Below are 22716 nucleotides of genomic sequence, written 5' to 3'. Positions count from 1 at the left end.
CCAGTCTGAAAATGCCCCCTTATTAGCAACTGTCAACTATTTAAATAGCTAATCCTTGAGTCATGCTAATAGACTGAGCCCATAGTGTGGGAGGTACCATACATTAGCCTACTTTTCAAACACCTGAAAATGCAAATGCACTGCTTTTTCCCCATCTACCTATCCTCAGTCTAGTTCACTTGTCAGGCTTAATTGTCCTCTTCATGATGCCATGTTGACTTTGTTTAATCATGTATTTCTATGTGCTCTACTGTTATCCTTTGGATGCTAACGTTTCCTCAATACGGATGTTAATCTAACTGACCTATAGCTGCCTTTTTTCCCTACTGTCTTTTTCAAAATAAAGATGCTGCACTGGCATTTTTGTAGTCCTCTAGAACTTTCTGAAGATTCTTGGAAGGTTACTTGCAGTGCATACACTCTTGTTACTTCCCTTTATAAACTTAAGACCTGATTTGAGATCTACAAAATCATGAGGGTATAGACAAGATGGATTGCAAGAAGCTTTTTACCCCAGAGTGGGGGACTCAGTTACTAGGGGCCATGAGTTCAAAGTGAGAGGAGGAAAGTTTAAGGAGATATTAGTGGAAAGTTCTTTACGCAGAGGGTGGTGGGTGCCTGGAATGCGTTGCCAGCGGAGGTGGTAGTCGTGGACACGTTAGCGTCTTTTAAGATATATCTGGACAGGGAGCAAAGGGAGACAGACCCTCCAAGTAGATGATAGGTTTAGACAGAGGATCTCGATCAACTCAGGCTTGGAGGGCTGAAGGGCCTGTTCCTGTGATGTAATTTTCCTTGTTCTTTGTTCTTCAAGTCTCTGGACCTGAGGGATGTATCTTATCAGACTTGACCTCCATTATTTTCTTTCGCACACTTCTCTAGTGATAGTGGCTGTATTTAGTTACTCCTTTGCACTCTTTGGCTTAGTATTTTTGGAGTGCTATTAATGTCTTACTGTGAAGATTGAAAAGTATATATTCAGTCTGCCACTTATTCCCCTAACCTTGTACTCGCGAGGGGCTTGTTCCCTTTGGCTTTTCTCCTTTTTATACTTGAAGAAGCTCATACTGTCTATTTTTATAATTACTTGCTACTTTGACATTTTTTTCTGATCATCAGTTGGGTTTTAAACTTTCCCAGTCCTCTGGTTGACCAATAGCTGTTGCCACTTTGTTTTCTTTCAATTTGATACTATTCCTAACTTCTCTGGGTAATCATGGTCAGTTTATACTTTTCCTAGAATTCTCCTTCCTCAGCTATGAATCATGAGCTATTTATTTAAATGTCTCTTCTGCTAAAGTCCTTTCCCAGTCCAATTATTTCTTATCCTTTTGCCCCTTGAATATTTTGCTAACAATGGAATGCTATCCTTTTCCCATTGGGAAGTTTGAAGACCACCTGCATCCCTTTAGTTGTACCACTTGAAGAAAAATGGTTACTTTTTGACATTCTCACTCCTACCTTTTTATATTCACTTTTCTGACACTCATTTTTACCTCTAGATTCATAATTTTGCAGTCAAAGATGCAATTGTTTTGGGCCATCTTTTTATAGACTCATTGTTATGTACTCCCAGTAAGTCCAAGACCTTCCCTCAACCTCCAGCATTTTTGAACAATTGTCTCACTTGTGATGGAAACACTAAGGCCAGCAACTCCCTCCCATTCTTCAACAGCAGTGATTTTTGTTCTGGTCTAATATCGATCTCTTGGCATTCCCAGCTGTGGTTTCTTTATGTCGGCCACATTCAGTTTTTATTCCCTGCCCCCTCCCCCCCCCCCCCCCCCCCCCCCCCACCGCCCCCCCCCCCCCCCCCCCGTCCACTTCCATAAGACCATAAGATAAAAGAGCAAAATTAGGCTATTTTGCTCAAGTCTGCTCTGCCATTCAATCACAGCTGAAGTTTTTATCAACCATTCTTCTGTCCTCACTCCTCTGTACCCTTGATCCCCTTCTGAATCGAGAACCTATCTATCTGTCCTAAATATACTCAACAACTTGGACTCCACAGATTCACCACACTCCTGGCTGAAGCAATTCCTTCCCTCAGTTCTAAAGGGTCATCCATTCACTTTTTGTTTGAGACTGTGCTGTTGGGTTTTGGTATGTCTTACTAGTGGCAACATCACACTTCTCTTCTGTGCCCACCACCCAAAGCCCTCAAACTCTTCCCAGGATCGTCCATGTGAACCTCCCCTGACCACCTTTTTCTGGCCTATCCAAGTCCTTCTGCAGTGTCCTTGCTTCCTCTATCTGTCTGTTGTCTGCAAACTTAACTTCCTGCGGTTCCTTCATCCAGATGTATAGTGTGTAGATGTAGTCCCAGCGTGGACACCTATAAATCTCTCCAGTCACTGGGGCTGCCATCCTGAAACAGATGCCTTTATCCCCACTCTCTGCTTTCTGCCAGTATCTTACCCCAAACACCATGGGCTGTTAGCTTATCTCGCAGTCTCACTGCAGCACCTTGTCAGAGGCCTTCTAGAAATTCAAAAAGATAGTGTCCACTGGCTCTCCTTTGTCTAACTTGCTCATTTACCTCCAAATTTGAGCTGATTTTGGATATGACCTCCTTTTGAAATTGTGCAAACTTTAATCCCTATTTTTGTCATCTACTTCCACCTAATCATCTCATTACTAATGGGCTGTCAAATCTTACTAACAACTGAGGTCAGGTTAACTGCCTACAGTTTCCAGTCTTCTGCCTCAATATTTCTTAAACTGGGATGTTAAGATTATTCACTTCACAGTCCTCTGGAACACCACGTAGAAGTGATCTTTCAGGAATCACCTGGAGTCAGTCATCTCTATCTCCTCAGCTGTCTCCTTCAGAAGCTTGGGGTATAATCATTTGGACCTTTTTCAGCTTTCCCAGGCTATTTCCAGTAATAGCTACTATACTTACCCCTGGCCCCTGTCACTCTTGAAGCTCCAATATGGTGCTGGTGTCTAGTTCTGAAGACTGAGGTGGAAGTACCATTGCTGCTTGCACCCCATTACTGCTCCACCCTCTTTCCAGTCATCTCATGTCCACTATTGCAATCGCTTATTACTAGCAAGCTTACAATGTTTCCTCCCCCCCCCCCCCCAACTACTGGCTTTTTTATTATCCTATGGTTGTAAAGTTTTCCCAATCTTCTGGCTTCCCCTAATTTTCACCACATTGTGTTTTCTTTTTAGCTTTTATGCTGTCCCTGACTTTGCATGGTCAGCTGTCGTTGCTCAGCCTCCTAATGTTTTTTATATCTGACCAGCACCTTACAAAGAGAACTACAGCACAGGACAGGCCCTTCAGCCCTCCAAGCCTGTGCTGATCCAGATCCTCTACCTAAACCTGTCGCTTATTTCCAAGGATCTGTGTTCCTCTGCTCCCAGCCCATTCATCTATCTCTAGATACATCTTAAACGATGCTATCATGCCCATTTCTATCACCTCCGCTGGCAACATGTTCCAGGCATCCACCACCCTCTGCGTGAAGAACTTTCTACGCATATCATCTTAAACTCCCCCTCACCTTAAAATTGTGAGCCCGAGTAATTGAGTCCTGACTCTTGGTGGGGGAGATAAGCTGCTTGCTATCCTTGTGTCTTTGTTCCTTACTCAATTATAATACTGTTGCATCTGATTTTAGCTTCTCCCTCTCTAACTGCAGGCTAAATTGCCATAAGGGGAGGCAATGGCCTAGTGGTAATATCATTGGACTGTTTAATCCAGAGACCCAAATCATGCTCTGGGACCTGGGTTTGAATCCTGCCATGGCAGATGGTGGAATTTGAATTAAATATCTGGAATTAAGAATCTAATGATTACCATGAATCCCTCATCGATTGGGGAAAAGCCCATCTGGTTCACTAATGTCCTTTTAGGGAAGGAAACTGCCATCCTTACCTGGTCTGGCCTACATGTGACTCCAGACCCACAGCAATGTGGTTGACCCTCACCTGCCCTCTGGGGAAACTAGGGATGGTTAATAAATGCTGCCTAGCCAGCAATGCCCTCATCCCATGAATAAATGAGGGGGGGGGGGAAAAGTTATGATCACTGCCCCCAGAAGTTCCTTCAGCTCCCTAATTGTGTCGCTATATTTCTCTGGTTTATTGAAGTGACAGGAAGAAAATTAGTTTCATTAATCACTAATCTGTTCCTAGTGTTCAGTACCTACCCATTTTTTTGAATTGTGGTTATTCAAGGCAGCGTTCTTCTGAATTCAAAGAATTCAGCTTTGTTCTTGACATTTACTCTTAACAGCTGGATGTAGGGATTAATTACTTTGTTCTTAAATTCAATGCACTTTTGCCCAGGCTGTTCCTTTCTAAATTTCCAAACTTTTGCCTGTGTCCTTTAGGAACAAACTTGTGCACTCCAAAATAGTCTCTTTGAACAGGGCAAGCTACCTTACACTGGCACAACTTTTTTTCATATAACTTTCTTTTTCTGACCACCTTATCAAATAATTCCAATATTTTGGTATAGCCTGTACAAATCAAAACTTCCTTGTTGGAAGTTCCCTGTGCCAACCTGTCATACCAATCTGAAGCCCATCTAACCTACACTATTCCATGTACGTCCATATGCTTGTCCAATGATGACTTAGATTCACCAACTTCAGGTAAATTTACTACCGTTACAGGCAAAGCGTTCCATTCCCTTACTACTGAGGAAAGAAACTACCTCTGACATCTGCCCTATATCTTTCACACCGCAATTTAAAGCTATGCCCCCTCATGCTAGCCATCACCATCCTAGGAAAAAGGCTCTCCCTATCCACCCTATCTAACCCTCTGATTATTTTATGTTTCAATTAAGTCACCTCTCAAACTTCTAACAAAAACAGCCTCCAGTCCCTCAGCCTTTCCTCATAAGACATTCCCTCCATACCAGGCAACATCCTAGTAAATCTCCTCTGCACCCTTTCCAAAGCTTCCACATCCTCCTTATAATGCAGTGACCAGAACTGTACACAATACTCCAAGTGCGGCCGCACCAGAGTTTTGTACAGCTGCAGCATAACCTCTTGATTCCACAACTTGATCCCCCTATTAATAAAAGCTAAAACACTATGCCATCTTAACAGCCCTGTCAACCTGGGTGGCAACTTTCAAGGATCTGTGCACATGGACACCGAGATCTCTCTGCTCATCTACACTACTAAGAATCTTACCATTAGCCCTGTACTTTGCATTCTGGTTACTCCTACCAAAGTGCATCACCTCACACCTGTCTGCATGAAACTCTATTTGCCACCTCTCAGCCCAGCTCTGCAGCTTATCTATGTCTCTCTGCAACCTACAACATCCTTTGTCATTATCCACAGCTCCAATGACCTCAGTGTCGTCTGTAAATTTACTAACCCATCCTTTTATGCCCTCATCCAAGTCATTTATAAAAATGACAAACAGCAGTGGACCCAACACCGACCCTTGTGGTACACCACTAGTAACTGGTCTCCAGGATGAACATTTCCCATCAAATACCACCCTCTCTTCTTTCAGCAAGTCAATTTCTGATTCAAACTGCTATATATCCCACAATCCCATTTCTCCGCATTTTGTACAATAGCCTACTGTGGGGAACATTATCGAAATGCCTTGCTGAAATCCATATACGCCACATCAACCGCTTTCTCTCATCTACCTGTTTGGTCACCTTCTCAGAGAACTCAAGGTTTGTGAGGCACAACCCTTCACAAAACCGCGCTGACTATCCCTAATCAATTTATTCTTTTCTAGATGATTATAAATCCTATCCCTTATAACCTTTTTCAACACTTTACCAACAACTGAGGTAAGGCTCACTGGTCTATAATTACCAGGGTTGTCTCTACTCCCCTTCTTGAACAGGGGAACCACACTTGCTATCCTCCAGTCGTCTGGCACTATTCCTGTAGACAATGACGAGTTAAAGATCAATGCCAAAGGCTTGGCCATTTCCTCCCTGGCTTCCCAGAGGATCTTATGATAAATCCCATCCGGCCCAGGGGACTTATCTATCTTCACCCTCTGAAGGATTTCTAATACCTCTTCCTTGTGAACCTCAATCCCACCTAGTCTAGTCGTTTGTATCTCAGTATTCTTCTCGACAACATTGTTTTCTGGAGTGAATACTGTGGAAAAATATTTAATGCTTCCCCTATCTCCTCTGACTCCACACACAACTTCCCAACACTATCCTTGATTGGGCCTAATCTACCTTTGTCATTCTTTTATTCCTTAAATACCTATAGAAAGCCTTAAGGTTTGCCCTGATCCTATCTGCCAACAACTTCTCATGTCTCCTCCTGGCTCTTCTGAGCTCTCTCGTTAGGTCTTTCCTGGCTACCTCGTAGCCCTCAAGTGCCCTAACTGAGCCTTCACATCTCATCCCAACATAAGCTGCCGCCTTCCTCTTCATCCACTCCTTCGTAGACCGTGGCTCCCGCGCTCTACAGCTTCCTCCCTGCCTGACAGGTACATACTTATCTAGGACACAAGAGTTTTTCATTCAATAAGCTCCACGTTTCTAATGTGCCCATCCCCTGCAGTTTCCTTCCCCATCTTATGCTCACGAAATCCTGCCTAATCTCATTGTAATTGCCTTTCCCCCAGCTATAATGCTTGCCCTGTGGTATACACCTATCCCTGTCCATCACTAAACTCAACATAACAGAATTGTGATCGCTATCACCAAAGTGCTCACTACTTCCAAATCTAACACCTGGCCAGGCTCATTATCCAGTACCAAATCTAATGTGGCTTCGCCCCTTGTTGGCCTATCTACATACTGTGTCAGGAAGCCCTCCTGCACACACTGGACAAAAACTGACCCATCTATAGTACTCGAACTATAGTGTTCCCAGTCAATATTTGGAAAGTTGAAGTCCCCCATGACAACTACCCTGTCTCTCTCACTCCTATTGAGAATCATCTTTGCTATCCTTTCCTCTACATCTCTGGAACTATTCGGAGGCCTATAGAAAACTCCCAACAGTGTGACCTCTCCTCTCCTCTCCTTTCCTGTTTCTAACCTCAGCCTGTACTACCTCAGTTGACGAGTCCCCAAACATCCTTTCTGCAACTGTAATACTGTCCTTGACCAACAATGCCACCCCCCCCCCCCCCACCCCACCCAACTTACCATCTTCTCTGTTCTTACTGAAACATCTAAATCCTGGAACCTGTGACAATCATTCCTGTCCCTGCTCCATCCATGCCTCTGAAATGGCCACAACATCGAAGTCCCAGGTACCAACCCATGCTGCAAGTTTGCCCACCTTATTCCGGATGCTCCTGGCATTGAAGTAGACACACTTCAAACCAACTTCTTGCTTGCCGGTGCCACCTTGCGTCCCTGAAACTTTATTTCAGACCTCCCTGCTCTCAACCTTTTCTATACTCTAACTACAATAGGCTATTGTACAAAATGTGGAGGATTGGAATTGAGAGATAAAGCAGTTTGGATCGGAAATTGGCTTGCTGAAAGAAGACAGACGGTGGTATTGATGGAAATGCTCATCCTGGAGAGCAGTTACTAGTGGTGTACCGCAAGGGTCGGTGTTGGGTCCCCTACTGTTTGTCACTTTTATAAATGACCTGGATGAGCGCGTAGAAGGATGGGTTAGTAAATTTGCAGACGACAGTAAGGTCGGTGGAGTTGTGGATACTGACGAAGGATGCTGTAGGTTGCAGAGAGACATAAATAAGCTGCAGAGCTGGGCTGAGAGGTGGCAAATGGAGTTTAATGCAGACAAGTGTGAGGTGATGCATGTTGGTAGGAGTAACCAGAAGGCAAAGTACAGGGCTAATGATAAGATTCTTAGTAGTGTAGATGAGCAGAGAGATCTCGGTGTCCATGTACACAGATCCTTGAAAGTTGCCACCCAGGTTGACAGGGCTGTGAAGAAGGCAGTGTTTTAGCTTTTATTAATAGAGGGATCGAGTTCCGGAACCAAGAGGCTATGGTGAAGCTGTACAAAACTCTGGTGCGGCCGCACTTGGAGTATTGTGTACAGTTCTGGTCACAGCATTATAAGAAGGATGTGGAAGCTTTGGAAAGGGTGCAGAGGAGATTTACTAGGATGTTGCCTGGTATGGAGGGAAGGTCTTACGAGGAAAGGCTGAGGGACTGGAGGCTGTTTTCATTAGAGAGAAGGTTGAGTGGTGACTTAATTGAAACATATAAAATAATCAGAGGGTTAGATAGTTTGGATAGGGAGAGCCTTTTTCCTAGGATGGTGACGGCGAGCACGAGGGGGCATAGCTTTAAATTGCGGTGTGAAAGATATAGGACAGATGTCAGAGGTAGTTTCGCTACTCCGTAGTAAGGGAATGAACGCTTTGCCTGCAACGGTAGTAGATTCGCCACCTTTAGGTACATTTAAGTCGTCATTGGACAAGCATATGGATGTACATGGAATAGTGTAGGTTAGATGGGCTTGCGATCGGTATGACAGGTCGGCACGACATCAAGGGCCGAAGGGCCTGTACTGTGCTGTAATGTTCTATGTACAATTTTGGTTCCCACCCCACTGCCGAATAAGTTTTAAACCCACCCGAATAGCCTTAGCAAATTTTCCCCCCAAGGATATTGGTACCCCTCTCTGGATCCGGCGAAGACCATCCTGCTTGTAGAGGTCCCAACTACCCCAGAAAGAGCCCCAATTATCCAGGAACAACTTCTATAGAAACATCGTGAAGGGAATAGATAGAAACAGGTTATTTCCACTGACAGTGAAACTACAACTAAGGCACATAGCCTCAAAAGAGGGATCAGATTTAAAACTGAATGGAGGAGGGACTCCACTCAGTTAGCAATCTGTGGAATTGCTGCCTAGTGAAGCAGTTATTCATTTGAATATTTAAGGCAGATCTTTGAACAATGGAATTAAAGGTTATGATGTGTGGGCACATAAGTTCAGCTGAGTCCACAAAAAGATCAGCCATGATCTTATTGAATAGTGGAACAGGCTCGAGGGGTCAGATGTCTGCCTTTGGCTTTCTTTGTCCCAATTTCATATTGCTTTAATTATTTGAATTCCCTGACTCTAGTGATACTTTTTGAACATCTACCTAACCTGCCTACTCCAAAAAAGTCTGCAAGTTTGGCATTCCCTGGGATGCTCTCCCTATCCCTAGGTCAGAGGCTTTGGGTTTGAGTCTAATCTGCCCTTGAGGTGATACAGCATGCCAAACAGACTGAAATAGCTGAAAGCAGTGTCACAGTTGATCAAGCTGTATTGCTATTAAATACTTGATACCCTGCTGCCACCTTTAGATTTTTTGAGGATCTGGTTCTGGAGTAGGATTTGAACCTAGAAAGATGTTTGTTGGGCTATTGTTAGTGTTTAATATAAATTGACAGCAATTTGCCCAGCTTCTGTGAGCAAGAGTCAATTCCAGACTCTGAATAATGAGCAATGCACAAGCCTTGCACTACCCAAATTACAGCTTTGACAGTACCTTCCAAACTCTTGATCCCTACCTTTTTTAAGGACAAGTAGTTAACACCTTCCCTCCCAAGCCACGCTATCTTGACTTGGAATTTCTATTGCTGTTCCTTCAGTGTAGCTGGGGAAAATATCTGGAGTTCCCTCCAACCATGTATCATACATGAACTTGAAGATCAACTTTCCAACATTCAAGTCTAATGTTATATACAGCAAATAGAGGAACCCAATCAGATGCTGACTTCAGTCACAAAAGCTTCCTTGACCAATCACCCTCTACTTCCTGCTGCTCAGCTAATTCTAGATCCAAATAGCCAAACATCCTTGAACTTTTACCCTCACCATCAATCTGCCATGCAGGACCTTTTTTTATTAATAACTTGTTGAGGCAGTGGGTGGTGATAGAGGGTTGTTTATTGGACTGAAGCCCTGTGACCAGTGGTGGTCACAAGGATCAGTACTAGATGTGTGTTTGTCACTTATATAAAATACTTGGGTGAGAACTTAGGCATAGTAAGTTTGTGAATGACACCAAAGTTGTTGATAGTGAAGGTGGTTATCTAGATAGAACATAGAACATAGAAAAGTACAGCACAGTACAGGCCCTTTGGCCCACGATGTTGTGCCATGGAATAATCCTAATCTAAAAATAAAATAACCTAACCTACATTCCCCTCAATTCACTGCTGTCCATTTGCATGTCCAGCAGTCACTTAAATGTCACTAATGACTCTGCTTCCACGACTACCACTGGTAAACTATTCCATGCGCTCACAACTCACTGGGTGAAGAACCTCCCTCTGACGTCTCCTCTATACCTTCCTCCTAACACCTTAAAACTATGACCCCTCGTAGCAGTCAATCCTGCCCTGGGAAAAAGTCTCTGACTATCAACTCTATCCATGCCCCTCAATACCTTGTATGCCTCAATGCAGAAAAGATCATTGGTCAAGGCTATTGTGAAGTGGTCACTCCTAAGGTGCAGGTGTCTGGGTGACCACTAGAAGAGGTAAGCAGGCAAGGCAGCGCAGAATTCCCCTGTGGCCATTCCTGTCAACCGGTGTACTGCGTTGGATATTGGGGGGAGGGGGGGGGGGGGCAGGGGTAAAAGAGTTGGTGGAAGTGCCAGAGGTAAGATGACCTTTCAGGGTGTAGCAGCAACAGCCAGGCCAGTGATGTTGCCAACCTCTGAGGCTCAGGGAGAGGATGTAGTCAGTGTAACACAGACTGAGGATGACACAGGAGATTCTGTGGCCACAGAAAAGACACCAGGATGGTGGGTTGCCTCCCAGGTGCCAAGATTAGGGATGCATTTGAGCAGTTGCAGAACATTGCTGGGGGTGGTGGGGGGGCACGGTGTGAACAGACAGATCACTGTCTACCAATGTCATTGGTACTGATGAGCACTAAGGGACAGGGTCCTGCAAAATGAGGATAGGGAGTTATAAAGTTTTTAAAAAGCAGGACCTCCAGAGTAGTGATATCCAGATTACTCCAGTGCTACAAGCCACTGAGGTTAGAAATAGACACAAGCCAGGTGAATACGAGGCTGAGGAACTGGAGTAGGGGGGACAGGGTTTTCGGTTGTTGCGTCATTGGCATCTCTTCTTGGGTAGAGGCGACCAATATGAGAGGGCTGGGTTGCACTTGAACTGGAAGGGGGCCCAACATCCTTTTGTGGGGACATCTGCCAGTGTTACCTGGGAGGGCTTTAAACTGTGGTAGAGGGTGGGATGCTGAATAAGAGGGGCCATAAAGAGAAAGTTCACTGTTCAGGATAGCCAGGGGCACAGCAAAAGCACGGTAAAGGTATGTGGTCTAAAGTACACTTATTTCATTGTATGAGGCCTGACTGGTGAGGTAGATGAGCTCAGAATTGATTGGCTCTGGGGACTAGGACACTAACTGTAACAGACAGGACTGAGAGAAGGGCAGGACTAACAGCTCAGTGTTCGTGCATACAGAAGCTACAGATGTGACCATTACAAATAGGCAAGGTGGGGGAGTTGCCCTTTTGATAAGGGAAGATATAAAAATATCCCCTCAAGCACTGAGGGGTCATCAAATGAGGCCATATGGTCAAACTTGGAAACAAGGGAAGACTGGAGGGTGGCTAATGTTTTTTCTTTGCTTAAGAAAGGTAGCAAAGACGAGCCTGATGTAGTTTGCAAGTTATTGGTTTTAATACTAAAATACTAAGGGACCGGATCACCCAATATTCCGATAGTCCACGCTGATTTGTCCACTGGAAGTAATGTCTGATAAATGTGAGTTTTGAGGATAGGGCAGTGGATGTTGTCAATGGACTTTAGGCCTTTGACCAGGTTCCACATGGCAAGCTAGTCATGATGGTTAGGTCACATGGGAATCCAGGGAAAGCCAGCCAACTGGATTCAAAATTGGATCTGATAGGAAGCAGCGGGTGATGGTTGAAGGTTTTCTTGGGCTGGGAAACTGACTAGTGGTGTGCCACAGCTCGGTACTAGACCTTATTTATGTAAGTGATCTGGGTGTGAATTTACAAGGCATGATTAAGTTTTTGGATGATAGAAAACTAGGTGGTATCATTGATAGTGAAGGAGGTTTTCAAGTTGAAGGGATCTTGATCAAGTGGGGAAGTGAGCTGAAGATTGATAAATGCAATTGAATGCAGATAAGTGTGAGGTGTTGCATTTTAGAAAGTCAAACCAAGGTAGGACTAATGCAGTAAATGATAAGGTCCTGAGGAGTATTGTGGAACAGAGGGACCTAGGAGTACAATTACATAGTTTGTTGAAAGTAGCGTCACAAGTGGACAGGGTGGTGAAGAAGACATTTTGCATACTGGCATTTGGTTGAGGCATTGAGCATAGGAGTTGGGATGTTAGTTGTGTAAGTCATTGTGGCTGCACTTGGAAAATTGTGTACAGTTTTGGTTACCACTTTATAGGAATAATGTAGTTAATCTTTAAAATATGCAAAGATGATTTAAGGATGTTGTCAGAATTAGTGGGCCTGAGTTATGGGGAGCAGTTAGCTAATATGGAATATAGGAGAATGAGGGATGACCTGTATTGAAGTATATAAAATCATGAGGGCCATAAGATGAATGCATATAGCCTTCCCAGGAATGGGGAATTGAAAACTAGAGGGGAAAGATTGAAGAAGGACCAGAAGGGGTGGCAACTTCATGCAGAGTGGTGAGTATGTGGAATAGGCTGCTGAAGTGTTTGAGGCAAGTTCAATAGCAACATTTGAGTAGGTACATGGATGGGAAGGGATACACACCAAATGCATGCAATTGGAACTAGCTGAATGACACCATGGTCAGCATGGACCAGTTTGGGCTGAAGGGCCTGTTTTCATATTAATCTGATGCTAAAGATCATCAATTGAGTCAGGTTGACTGAGGGATAGCAGATGAAATTTAATTTGTAAGGTAGTAGGAACTGCAGATGCTGGAGAATCTGAGATAACAAGGTGTAGAGCTGGATGAACACAGCAGGCCAAGCAGCATCTTAGGAGCACAAAAGCTGACGTTTCAGGCCTAGACCCTTCATCAGAGGGACTAATTCTTTAAAGTTTGTTGCATATAGGTGAAGGTGTTTAGCAGGCTTGTCTTCGTTGCTCAGACCATTGAGTATTGGAGTTGGAATGTCATGAGGTTGTACAGAATGTTGGTGAGGCCTCTTCACGTTCTGGTTGCCCTGCTTTTAGAAAGGATATTAAAAATGGAGTGTTTAGAAAATTTACCAGGATCTTGGGAATGGAGGGTTTGAGTTTTCAAAGTAGGCCAGAACACAAGTGTTGGTGTTATTTTATTGACCTCAATAGTGATGAGCATAGATAAGGTGAATAGCAATGGCCTTTTTCCTTACTGGGGGAAGTTCAAAACTAGGGGTCACACTTTCATGAGAGCTTTTTAAAAAGGGACATGGCAACTTTTCTTTATGCAGTGGCTCATGTGGAATGAACAGCCAGAGAGAGTCATGGATGCAGGTCCAGGAATTGGAGATGCTTGGAGGAATGTGGGACTAGTTTAGATTGGGAACATGGTTGGTGTGCGCAAGTTGGACCAGAGAGTCTATTTCCATGTTGTGAAACTGACTCAGACTGTAAGTAGACTACACTGAATGCATTGCTCTAATTCATGTATGTGGTCACCAATTTGCAGAATTCGATCAAGTTGGTCAGATTTACCATTGCTTTTTAAGCATGCTGACTATTCTTGCTTAATCCCTGCCTCTCCAAATTCCAATTAAAGCTATCCCTCAATTGCTTCCAATAGTTTTCCAGCACAGATTAGACTCTGGTTTCCTGGTTTATTGCTTGCTTTCTCAATAAATAATACCACCAGATTGACTGCCCTCAGCCTATCTGTGTGGCCTGAGAGCAATTAAAAATTATTGCTAGCACTCCTATTTACAGCACTGCCTCACTCAACCACCTGGGATTCATTTCATTGGCCCCAGAGATTTATCTATTCCTAAGCCTGCCAGTCCATTCTGAACCCCTTCTCTGAGTCTGCTAATTCTAAGTATCAGTCTTTCTGATTTTTCTGTACCCATATTACCTCTCTCAAGTGAACATGCTAAGTATTCATAAAACCTTATGTTCTCGGGTTCCATGTGCAAACTGCCACTGTGGTCCATCATTGACCCAACTGCTTCCCTTGTTATCCTTTTTTATCCTTAATTTGCTTAAAATAATTTGAGATTGATCCTTATTTTAACCTGCCATTATTCTTATCACCTTATTTGCTGTACTAACATTTTTAAAACCTCTGCCCCGCATGTTGTGCTCCTAGTGCTTTCACTGGTTTAAACCTTCACTATCTGCTGTGAGCCTTTATTATTTTATCCAGTGCTATCCTGAGATGTAGGGTTCAAAGGATTTGATGGTCCCAATCACTTTTATTGAAAAGTAATGGCTGTTTACTGTCCCTGTGTCTTCAGAGTGTGTCCCACTGTTCTGATAAACTTCAATTTTAATAGGACCAGGTATAACTTGGCCAGACTATTTTTAAGGAAAAGTTGATGACCTGAGATAACAAGGTGTAGAGCTGGATGAACAGAGCAGGAAAGCCGACAATTTGGGTCTGGACCCTTCAGAAAAGACCTTTCTTCCTACAGTCACAAAATTGACTTCTGTTCCAGTTTAGGACTTGGATTTTGGGCCTCTTCTTGCTATGCTCTGTAACAATCTTTAATGGAGCTACAACTGCTGTCAGCAAAAATGCTTCAACCACTTATCCACCTTTTTGTTACCTAAAATAACCCAGGATTGCCCCCTTCATTTGTGGGGCTTTCTACCTACCTGCTAAAAATATTCTCCTGGATGCATTAGGAATTCTGGACTCTCTCTCTAAACTGTTGTTCTGACTAACAAAGTGGAGCTGGATGAACACAGCAGGCCAAGCAGCATCTCAGGAGCACAAAAGCTGACATTTCGGGCCTGGGCCCTTCAGAGATGATGCTTTTGTGGTCCTGAGATGCTGTTTGGCCTGCTGTGTTCATCCAGCTTCACACTTTGTTATCTTGTATTCTCCAGCATCTGCAGTTCCCATTATCACTGTTTTGGCTGTTGGAAGTTACATTCCCCAAATCACTAACCTTTTTACAATTCTGAAACTTGCCTACAAAGGTGGATCGGCCATGCTAAATTGCCCATAGTGTTCAGGAGTGTGTGGGTTATAGGAATTATAGATGCTTCAAGGGGCGGTGTGGACTTGCTGGGCCGAAGGGCCTGTTTCCACACTGTAGGGAATCGAATCTAATCTAATCTAACATCTGCTTTTAACTTGGGCAGCTGGGGAGCATGTAATATACTCCCAAAATATGAATGCTCCTGTTGTGGCTTTTAAATTCTAGACATCTATTGTTTTTATGCTGTCTTGGCTCACTTGTTGTCATTTCTTCTAATTTTAGCTGTTCATCTTCCCTAAGTATTCTTTCTAGATCCCAACCCCTAACCAGTTAGCTTAATCCCTCCCTGACATTACCAGCTAACCACCCCACAAGGATGTTGGTTGCATTCTGGTTCAGGTGTAACGCATCTATCTTGTATAGGTCCCTCTGATCTCAGAAATCTAAAGCACTTCCTCCTGCACCATTTCTAGTCACATTGATCTGGACTAACCACCTATTTCTATACTGATTTGCATGTGGCACTGGAAGTAATACAACGTTGTACAATGCGTGCTATTTGCAAAAACTGTTCCTTTTTTTTAGAGCTAGTAAATAGTTTTGTCATCAAACTTAAATGCCCCTCTCTCATTAACAGCTCATTCACCAACATCACTGGGATTTCAACCTCTTCCATCTCGATCAATGGCACAGCTTCCTCTTGGCCATGCTTGACTTCCCTTCAGTGATCTGATTTTTTTTGCTGAAAATTCAGGTTGGAAGATGAATGCAAACCGCATTAAATCTGCGGCATTTCAGTCAGCTTTTTGAAGTGTTACAGATGGAAAAACTTTTTTTCCGACTCCTTCGTATTTATTGGCATCTAGTGGAGCACTTTTTTTGTTTCTGATTCCTGTTTTTGGTTACTAATGTATTGAATGTTTACAATGTAGTGTAAATGGTAATGTTAGTTTATATTGGTAAGTTATTGTTAGAATATATTGTGTTTCCAAACAGTGTTTTATACAGTTTAACTTGATTTATTCAAGGAAAGGAATTTGTGTTGAAAAAGTCCTGTTATGTCTCCATTCTAGTTTCTGATGCACCAATGTTGGATTCTGGACTATATTAAAAAAGTTTGCTACTGATGCCTTGTTTCAATTATTTTATCATTAACCTGAAGTGAGCTCATTATACATGTGCTTGTTATCCTGGGAGTGAAATAATTTGTCAAGTTTCTAACTCAATCTGGTAGAAAAATATATTTGTTGGCCTCTAACAATTTGACTAAATCTGAGCATACACAATACAATGGGTGTATTTATCCCAATAGTGTTTCTGCTTCATGTGAGCAGGTGGGGTGCATTAGGAAAGTGAAACTAAGGATACAGAAGGTGAAAATAGTATCAGATAATGGGAACTGCAGATGCTGGAGATTCCAAGATAATAAAATGTGAGGCTGGATGAACACAGCAGGCCAAGCAGCATCTCAGGAGCACAAAAGCTGACGTTTCGGGCCTAGACCCTTCATCAGAGAGGGGGATGGGGGGAGGGAACTGGAATAAATAGGGAGAGAGGGGGAGGCGGACCGAAGATGGAGAGTAAAGAAGATAGGTGGAGAGAGTGTAGGTAGGGAGGGGATAGGTCAGTCCAGGGAAGACGGACAGGTCAAGGAGGTGGGATGAGGTTAGTAGGTAGCTGGGGGTGCGGCTTGGGGTGGGAGGAAGGGATGGGTGAGAGGAAGAGCCGGTTAGGGAGGCAGAGACAGGTTGGACTGGTTTTGGGATGCAGTGGGTGGGGGGGAAGAGCTGGGCTGGTTGTGTGGTGCAATGGGGGGAGGGGATGAACTGGGCTGGTTTAGGGATGCAGTAGGGGAAGGGGAGATTTTGAAACTGGTGAAGTCCACATTGATACCATATGGCTGCAGGGTTCCCAGGCGGAATATGAGTTGCTGTTCCTGCAACCTTCGGGTGGCATCATTGTGGCAGTGCAGGAGGCCCATGATGGACATGTCATCTAAAGAATGGGAGGGGGAGTGGAAATGGTTTGCGACTGGGAGGTGCAGTTGTTTGTTGCGAACTGAGCGGAGGTGTTCTGCAAAGCGGTCCCCAAGCCTCCGCTTGGTTTCCCCAATGTAGAGGAAGCCGCACCGGGTACAGTGGATGCAGTATACCACATTGGCAGATGTGCAGGTGAACCTCTGCTTAATGTGGAATGTCATCTTGGGGCCTGGGATGGGGGTGAGGGAGGAGGTGTGGGGACAAGTGTAGCATTTCCTGTGGTTGCAGGGGAAGGTGCCGGGTGTGGTGGGGTTGGAGGGCAGTGTGGAGCGAACAAGGGAGTCACGGAGAGAGTGGTCTCTCCGGAAAGCAGACAGGGGAGGGGATGGAAAAATGTCTTGGGTGGTGGGGTTGGATTGTAAATGGCGGAAGTGTCGGAGGATAACGCGTTGTATCCGGAGGTTGGTAGGGTGGTGTGTGAGAACGAGGGGGATCCTCTTGGGGCGGTTGTGGCGGGGGCGGGGTGTGAGGGATGTGTCGCGGGAGACGCGGTCAAGGGCGTTCTCGATCACTGTGGGGGGGAAAGTTGCGGTCCTTAAAGAACTTGGACATCTGGGATGTGCGGGAGTGGAATGTCTTATCGTGGGAGCAGATGCGGCAGAGGCGGAGGAATTGGGAATAGGGGATGGAATTTTTGCAGGAAGGTGGGTGGGAGGAGGTGTATTCTAGGTAGCTGTGGGAGTCGGTGGGCTTGAAATGGTCATCAGTTACAAGCTGGTTGCCTGAGATGGAGACTGAGAGGTCCAGGAAGGTGAGGAATGTGCTGGAGATGGCCCAGGTGAACTGAAGGTTGGGGTGGAAGGTGTTGGTGAAGTGGATGAACTGTTCGAGCTCCTCTGGGGATTGGCGCCGCCTCTTGCTCCCCCCCCCCCCCCCACTGCATCCCAAAACCAGTCCAACCTGTCTCTGCCTCCCTAACCGGTTCTTCCTCTCACCCATCCCTTCCTCCCACCCCAAGCCGGCCGCACCCCCAGCTACCTACTAACCTCATCCCACCTCCTTGACCTGTCCGTCTTCCCTGGACTGACCTATCCCCTCCCTACCTCCCCACCTACACCCTCTCCACCTATCTTCTTTACTCTCCATCTTCGGTCCGCCTCCCCCCCTCTCCCTATTTATTCCAGTTCCCTCCCCCCATCCCCCTCTCTGATGAAGGGTCTAGGCCCGAAACGTCAGCTTTTGTGCTCCTGAGATGCTGCTTGGCCTGCTGTGTTCATCCAGCCTCACATTTTATTATACAGAAGGTGAAGCTTGAGACGAGTAACTCACTCTGCCCTTATTTCTTTATCTTAACTCACCATGCCTAAAATGTTTTAGTTCAGTTCTCCTGAGTATTTGGCCCTCATCACCTGAGCAGTAAATCCTTACTTTAAAGCTAGCTTTCACCTCACTTTGAAAAGATGAGTTGGCCTCTTGAAGTTTTCCTGCCCAATTAAAAGCCAGTGTACAAGTTGCCAATCTTCTAGCTGAAAAGTTACAGAACAAATACTGATTACAAGCAAGCAAATCTTTTTGTCGTGTACTTAAGTGCAGCAATAAATCAAGTTGATCCAATACCATACAATCTCAGGAATCTTTTAAAGGGTGCGTTCTGTATCTTTCACTCCCATCGAGCAGTGACTGTGCTGGGAGACAATTATTCAAGGGTATGTGTCCTTTTGAAAGGGTAGGAAAGAAAGGTTGGTGAGTTGCATCATTATTCTGGAAAAATAAGTACACTAACAAATGATCTTGGGTTCAAAAATATAGACCTATGGGGGTGTAGACCCTTGGAGTACTCTAGATACCCTGATTGTTCTGCTGTATTGGGTCAAACCCTTTTTTTAAACTCTCACTCCCTTGATATGTCCATCTTGGGCTGCCTCTATTAACATAATGATACCATATGCAAATTGGAGGAGTAACAGGTTCTGTCTCAAGAGCCAGCAGCCCAATGGACTGAAATAGAATTCCCCAGTTTTAAAATCTCCCAGACCCTTGGCCTCATCCCACCTCCAATCCTGCCTCTCATCCCTGCTTCCTTGACCAGACACAACCCGTCCATTATCTTCCCCTCCTATCTGCCCCACCCTTCCAACTGACAAATCCCTACCAGTATCTACCCTTCACCAATCCTGTCTACCTTTTCTCAGCCTCCCTGTATTTATTTCTCAGCTCCCTTTCCCCCTCCCCCCCACAGTTCTGATGAAGGGTCCTGACCTAAAACATTGACTATTTCTGGTCATCTGCCGTCTGACCTGTGTTCCTCCAGCTGCACACCGACTCCAGCATCTGCAGTTATTGCTATTCTGTGTAACAAATGCAGACCACTAATTTATAAGGTGAGTTTAATCTTCATGTAGATTAAGAGGAAACCATGATTAAAAATTCCTTTGTGTATTTGGGCCAGTTTCTAAGAACAATGTGGATGCAACATGAGGTCAGACTATTTTTAGATCTGGTAATGGGTAATAATGCAAGTAGAGTAAAACATCTGAAAACAGTGATCATTACATGGTAGAATTTATTATTCAGTTTTGAGGGGGAGGACCTTGGGTCAGAAACAACTGTTCTGAGATTAAAGTCAGACAATACAGTAATTAAATAGCAAGTTCAAGAGACAGGTCTGGCTGGAACAGGACAGAATGAGGAATGCCTGTTGGATTAAATTACATCTATTTCAATGAGTTGACAGTTAAGGATGATTTAACTAAGGGTATGGATAAGCATATGAGTGGGATGTTATAGCCATCACAGAAACATGGTTTGAACTAGTGGCTTATGGCAGGGTACAGGTGTTTTAGGCGAGATAGAGGTGAAGGGAAGAGGGGAGGGGCAGTTGCATTTTAGATTGAGGAGTGTCATAGCAGTCGTGAGGTGAAATAACTGAGGGATCATCCAGTGAGACTTTGTGGGTGAAGCTAAAAAATAAGGGGGTATCAACATTATTGGGGTTGTACTTTCAGCCCCCAAATAGTCAACAGGAATTAAAGGAAGCAATATCTGGGGAAACTGGTGAGTTGCAGGCAAAACAGGGTTGTCATAGTGGGGTGGGGGGGGGGGGGGGGCAGTGGTGGAGGGTTAATTTTCCTAACAGACTGGGACTGCCATAGTGTTAAGGGCTTAGAAGGGATCGAATTTGTTAAATGTATTTGGGGAAGGTTTCCTCAGACAGTCTGTAAAGGACCCTACTTGGGAAGGGGAAAAATTCAACCTACTCTTAGGAAATAGGGCAGGCCAGGTGACTGAGGTGACAGTGTGGGATCACTTTGGAACCAGTGACCAATAACATAGTTATGGAAAAGAGCAAAACTAGTCCACAGGTTCAAGTTCTAAATTGGGGCAAAGTGAGTTTTGATGGAATTAGACAGGAGCCTGCAGGTTTGATTAGAGCAGTTTGCATGCAAAGGGACCTCTGTCAAGTGGGAGGCCTCTTAGAAGTGTGATAGCTAGAGTTTGAGATCTGAATGATCCTGCGAGGGTGAAGGGCAAGCTTGGCGAAAAGAGACATGGCTCAGGAACAGGCAGCTGGGATCAAGGGGATCCCTGGCGGTATACAGGGGATACAGGTATTTACTGAAGAATGCAATCAGAACACGAAAAGGGAACACGAGATAGCTTTGGCTGAGAAGATTAAGGTGAGTCCAAAGATATTTTCAAACCAGTCCAACCTGTCTCCGCCTCCCTAACCTGTTCTTCCTCTCACCCATCCCTTCCTCCCACCCCAAGCCGCACCCCCAGCTACCTACTAACCTCATCCCACCTCCTTGACCTGTCCGTCTTCCCTGGACTGACCTATCCCCTCCCTACCTCCCCACCTATACTCTCTCCACCTATCTTCTTTTCTCTCCATCTTCGGTCCGCCTCCCCCTCTCTCCCTATTTATTCCAGTTCCCTCTCCCCATCCCCCTCTCTGATGAAGGGTCTAGGCCCGAAACGTCAGCTTTTGTGCTCCTGAGATGCTGCTTGGCCTGCTGTGTTCATCCAGCCTCACATTTTATTATCTTGGAATTCTCCAGCATCTGCAGTTCCCATTATCTCTCCAAAGATATTTAGTTCTTTTTACTTATGGCAAAATAGGACTATAATGGACATGTATGGTCCTCAATGAATATTTCTCCTCTTTTTATCATGAAGTAAGACATGGGAAAAGTTAGTGGTGATAGCTCTGGGACAGTCCATAACACGGTAGATGCAGTGTTGGAAGTACTAAAACATATGAAGGTGGACAAATTGCCAGGTCCTGATCAGATATATCCAAGAATTTTGAAAAGAAATTGCAGCGGTCGTGGCTGATATATTTGTATCCTCATTAGCCAAAAGACTGGAGGGTGGTAAATGTTGTACCTTATCCAAGAAGGGCTGCAAAGAAAATCCTGGGAATTATAGACCAGTAAATTTAACATCTGTGGTAGGAAAGTTACTTGTGGATTATGAGGGATAAGATATACCTAGTGAGTTTTGAGAAGATTTGTAGCTCAGGTTGAGGTTCTGGATGTGAGTTTGCTCGCTGAGCTGGAAGGTTAGTTTTCAGACAAAGCCGGAGGCTCACTGATGATGTTACCTAGAATGGTGACGAAACGTCTGAAAACTAACCTTCCAGCTCAGCGAGCAAACTCACATCCATAAGATATATCTTTTGATTAATCAGCATGATTTTGTTTGTGGGAGATCATGCCTCTCAAATTTGTTTGCATTCTTTGAAGTGACCAGAAAGCTTGCTGAGGGCAGGGCAGTAGTCTGTGTGGATTTGAGTAAGGTTCCAGACAATGTGCTGTTCTGGAAGATTGGGTCATGTGGAATCCAGGGAGACCTGGCAAATCGGATACACAATTTGCTTGATGGTGGGAAGCAGAGAGTAATAGTGGAAGGTTGTTTGTCACACAGGAGGCCTGTGACTGAGTGTGTGCCTCAGTTTGGTGCTGGGTCCATTGCTGTTGTTGTTGTCTATATCAATGATTTGGATGAGAATGTACAAGGCATAATTAGCAAGTTTGCGGATGACACGAAAATATGTGGTATTGTGGACAGTGAGGAACAGACCTTGGAGTTCAGGTGCACAGCTCTCTGAAAGTGGAGTTGTAGGTAGACAGGGCAGTGAAGAAACTTATGGCACACTAGCCTTCAATTGGTATTATGTATAGAAGTTGGGAAGTTATGTTGCAGGTGTACAGGACTTTATCACACATGGATTATTGCATTCAGTTTTGGTCACCTTGTTATGGCAGGATGTTATTAAACTGAAAAGAATGCAGAAGAAATTTACCAGGATGTTGCCAAGACTCCAGAGACTGAGTTACAGTGAGGTTGGATAGGCTAGGACTTTTCTCTTTTAGAACAAAGAAGACTGAAGGGGATCTTTATAGAAGCATACAAGATCATGAGAGACGTGAATAGGGTGAATGCACTCACTCTTTTTCTGGGCTTGGGGAGTCAAGGACTAGACGGCATTGTAAGAGGGCAAATAATACATGGTAATCTGAGGGCAGTGTGCATGTGGAATAAGATTCCAGAAAAGTGGTTGAGGCGGGTACATTAAGAACATTTGAAAGGCATTTGGACAAATGCATGGATAGAGAAGGTTTAGAAGGATATGGGTCAAGTATGGATGGGCATTTTTTTTTGGTCAGCATGGAATGGTTTGGGCTGAGG

At 44.5% G+C, this 22716-nt stretch overlaps 1 protein-coding gene across 4 annotated transcripts in view; it reads left to right on the top strand.

The window, feature by feature from the left end:
* LOC125456519 (LIM/homeobox protein Lhx8) overlaps window positions 1–15935 on the top strand; it is a 42185-nt gene extending 26250 nt beyond the window's left edge. For 3 of the 4 annotated variants that reach the window (XM_048539701.2, XM_048539698.2, XM_048539700.2), the window contains one exon: window positions 15684–15935. In XM_048539701.2, the coding sequence (XP_048395658.1) occupies window positions 15684–15760 (77 nt within the window). In that variant the 3' untranslated portion in view covers window positions 15761–15935. Of the gene's footprint in view, window positions 1–13357; window positions 13517–15683 lie in introns of all 4 variants that reach the window. The other variant, XR_009446104.1, reaches the window with a different exon arrangement.
* The last annotated feature ends 6781 nt before the right edge of the window (window positions 15936–22716 follow it).

This window comes from Stegostoma tigrinum, chromosome 8 (genome assembly GCF_030684315.1).
Source record: "Stegostoma tigrinum isolate sSteTig4 chromosome 8, sSteTig4.hap1, whole genome shotgun sequence".
Taxonomy (NCBI): domain Eukaryota; kingdom Metazoa; phylum Chordata; class Chondrichthyes; order Orectolobiformes; family Stegostomatidae; genus Stegostoma; species Stegostoma tigrinum.
Note: the sequence above shows the minus strand (reverse complement) of the source record. Positions and strands in the feature narration are given on the sequence as shown.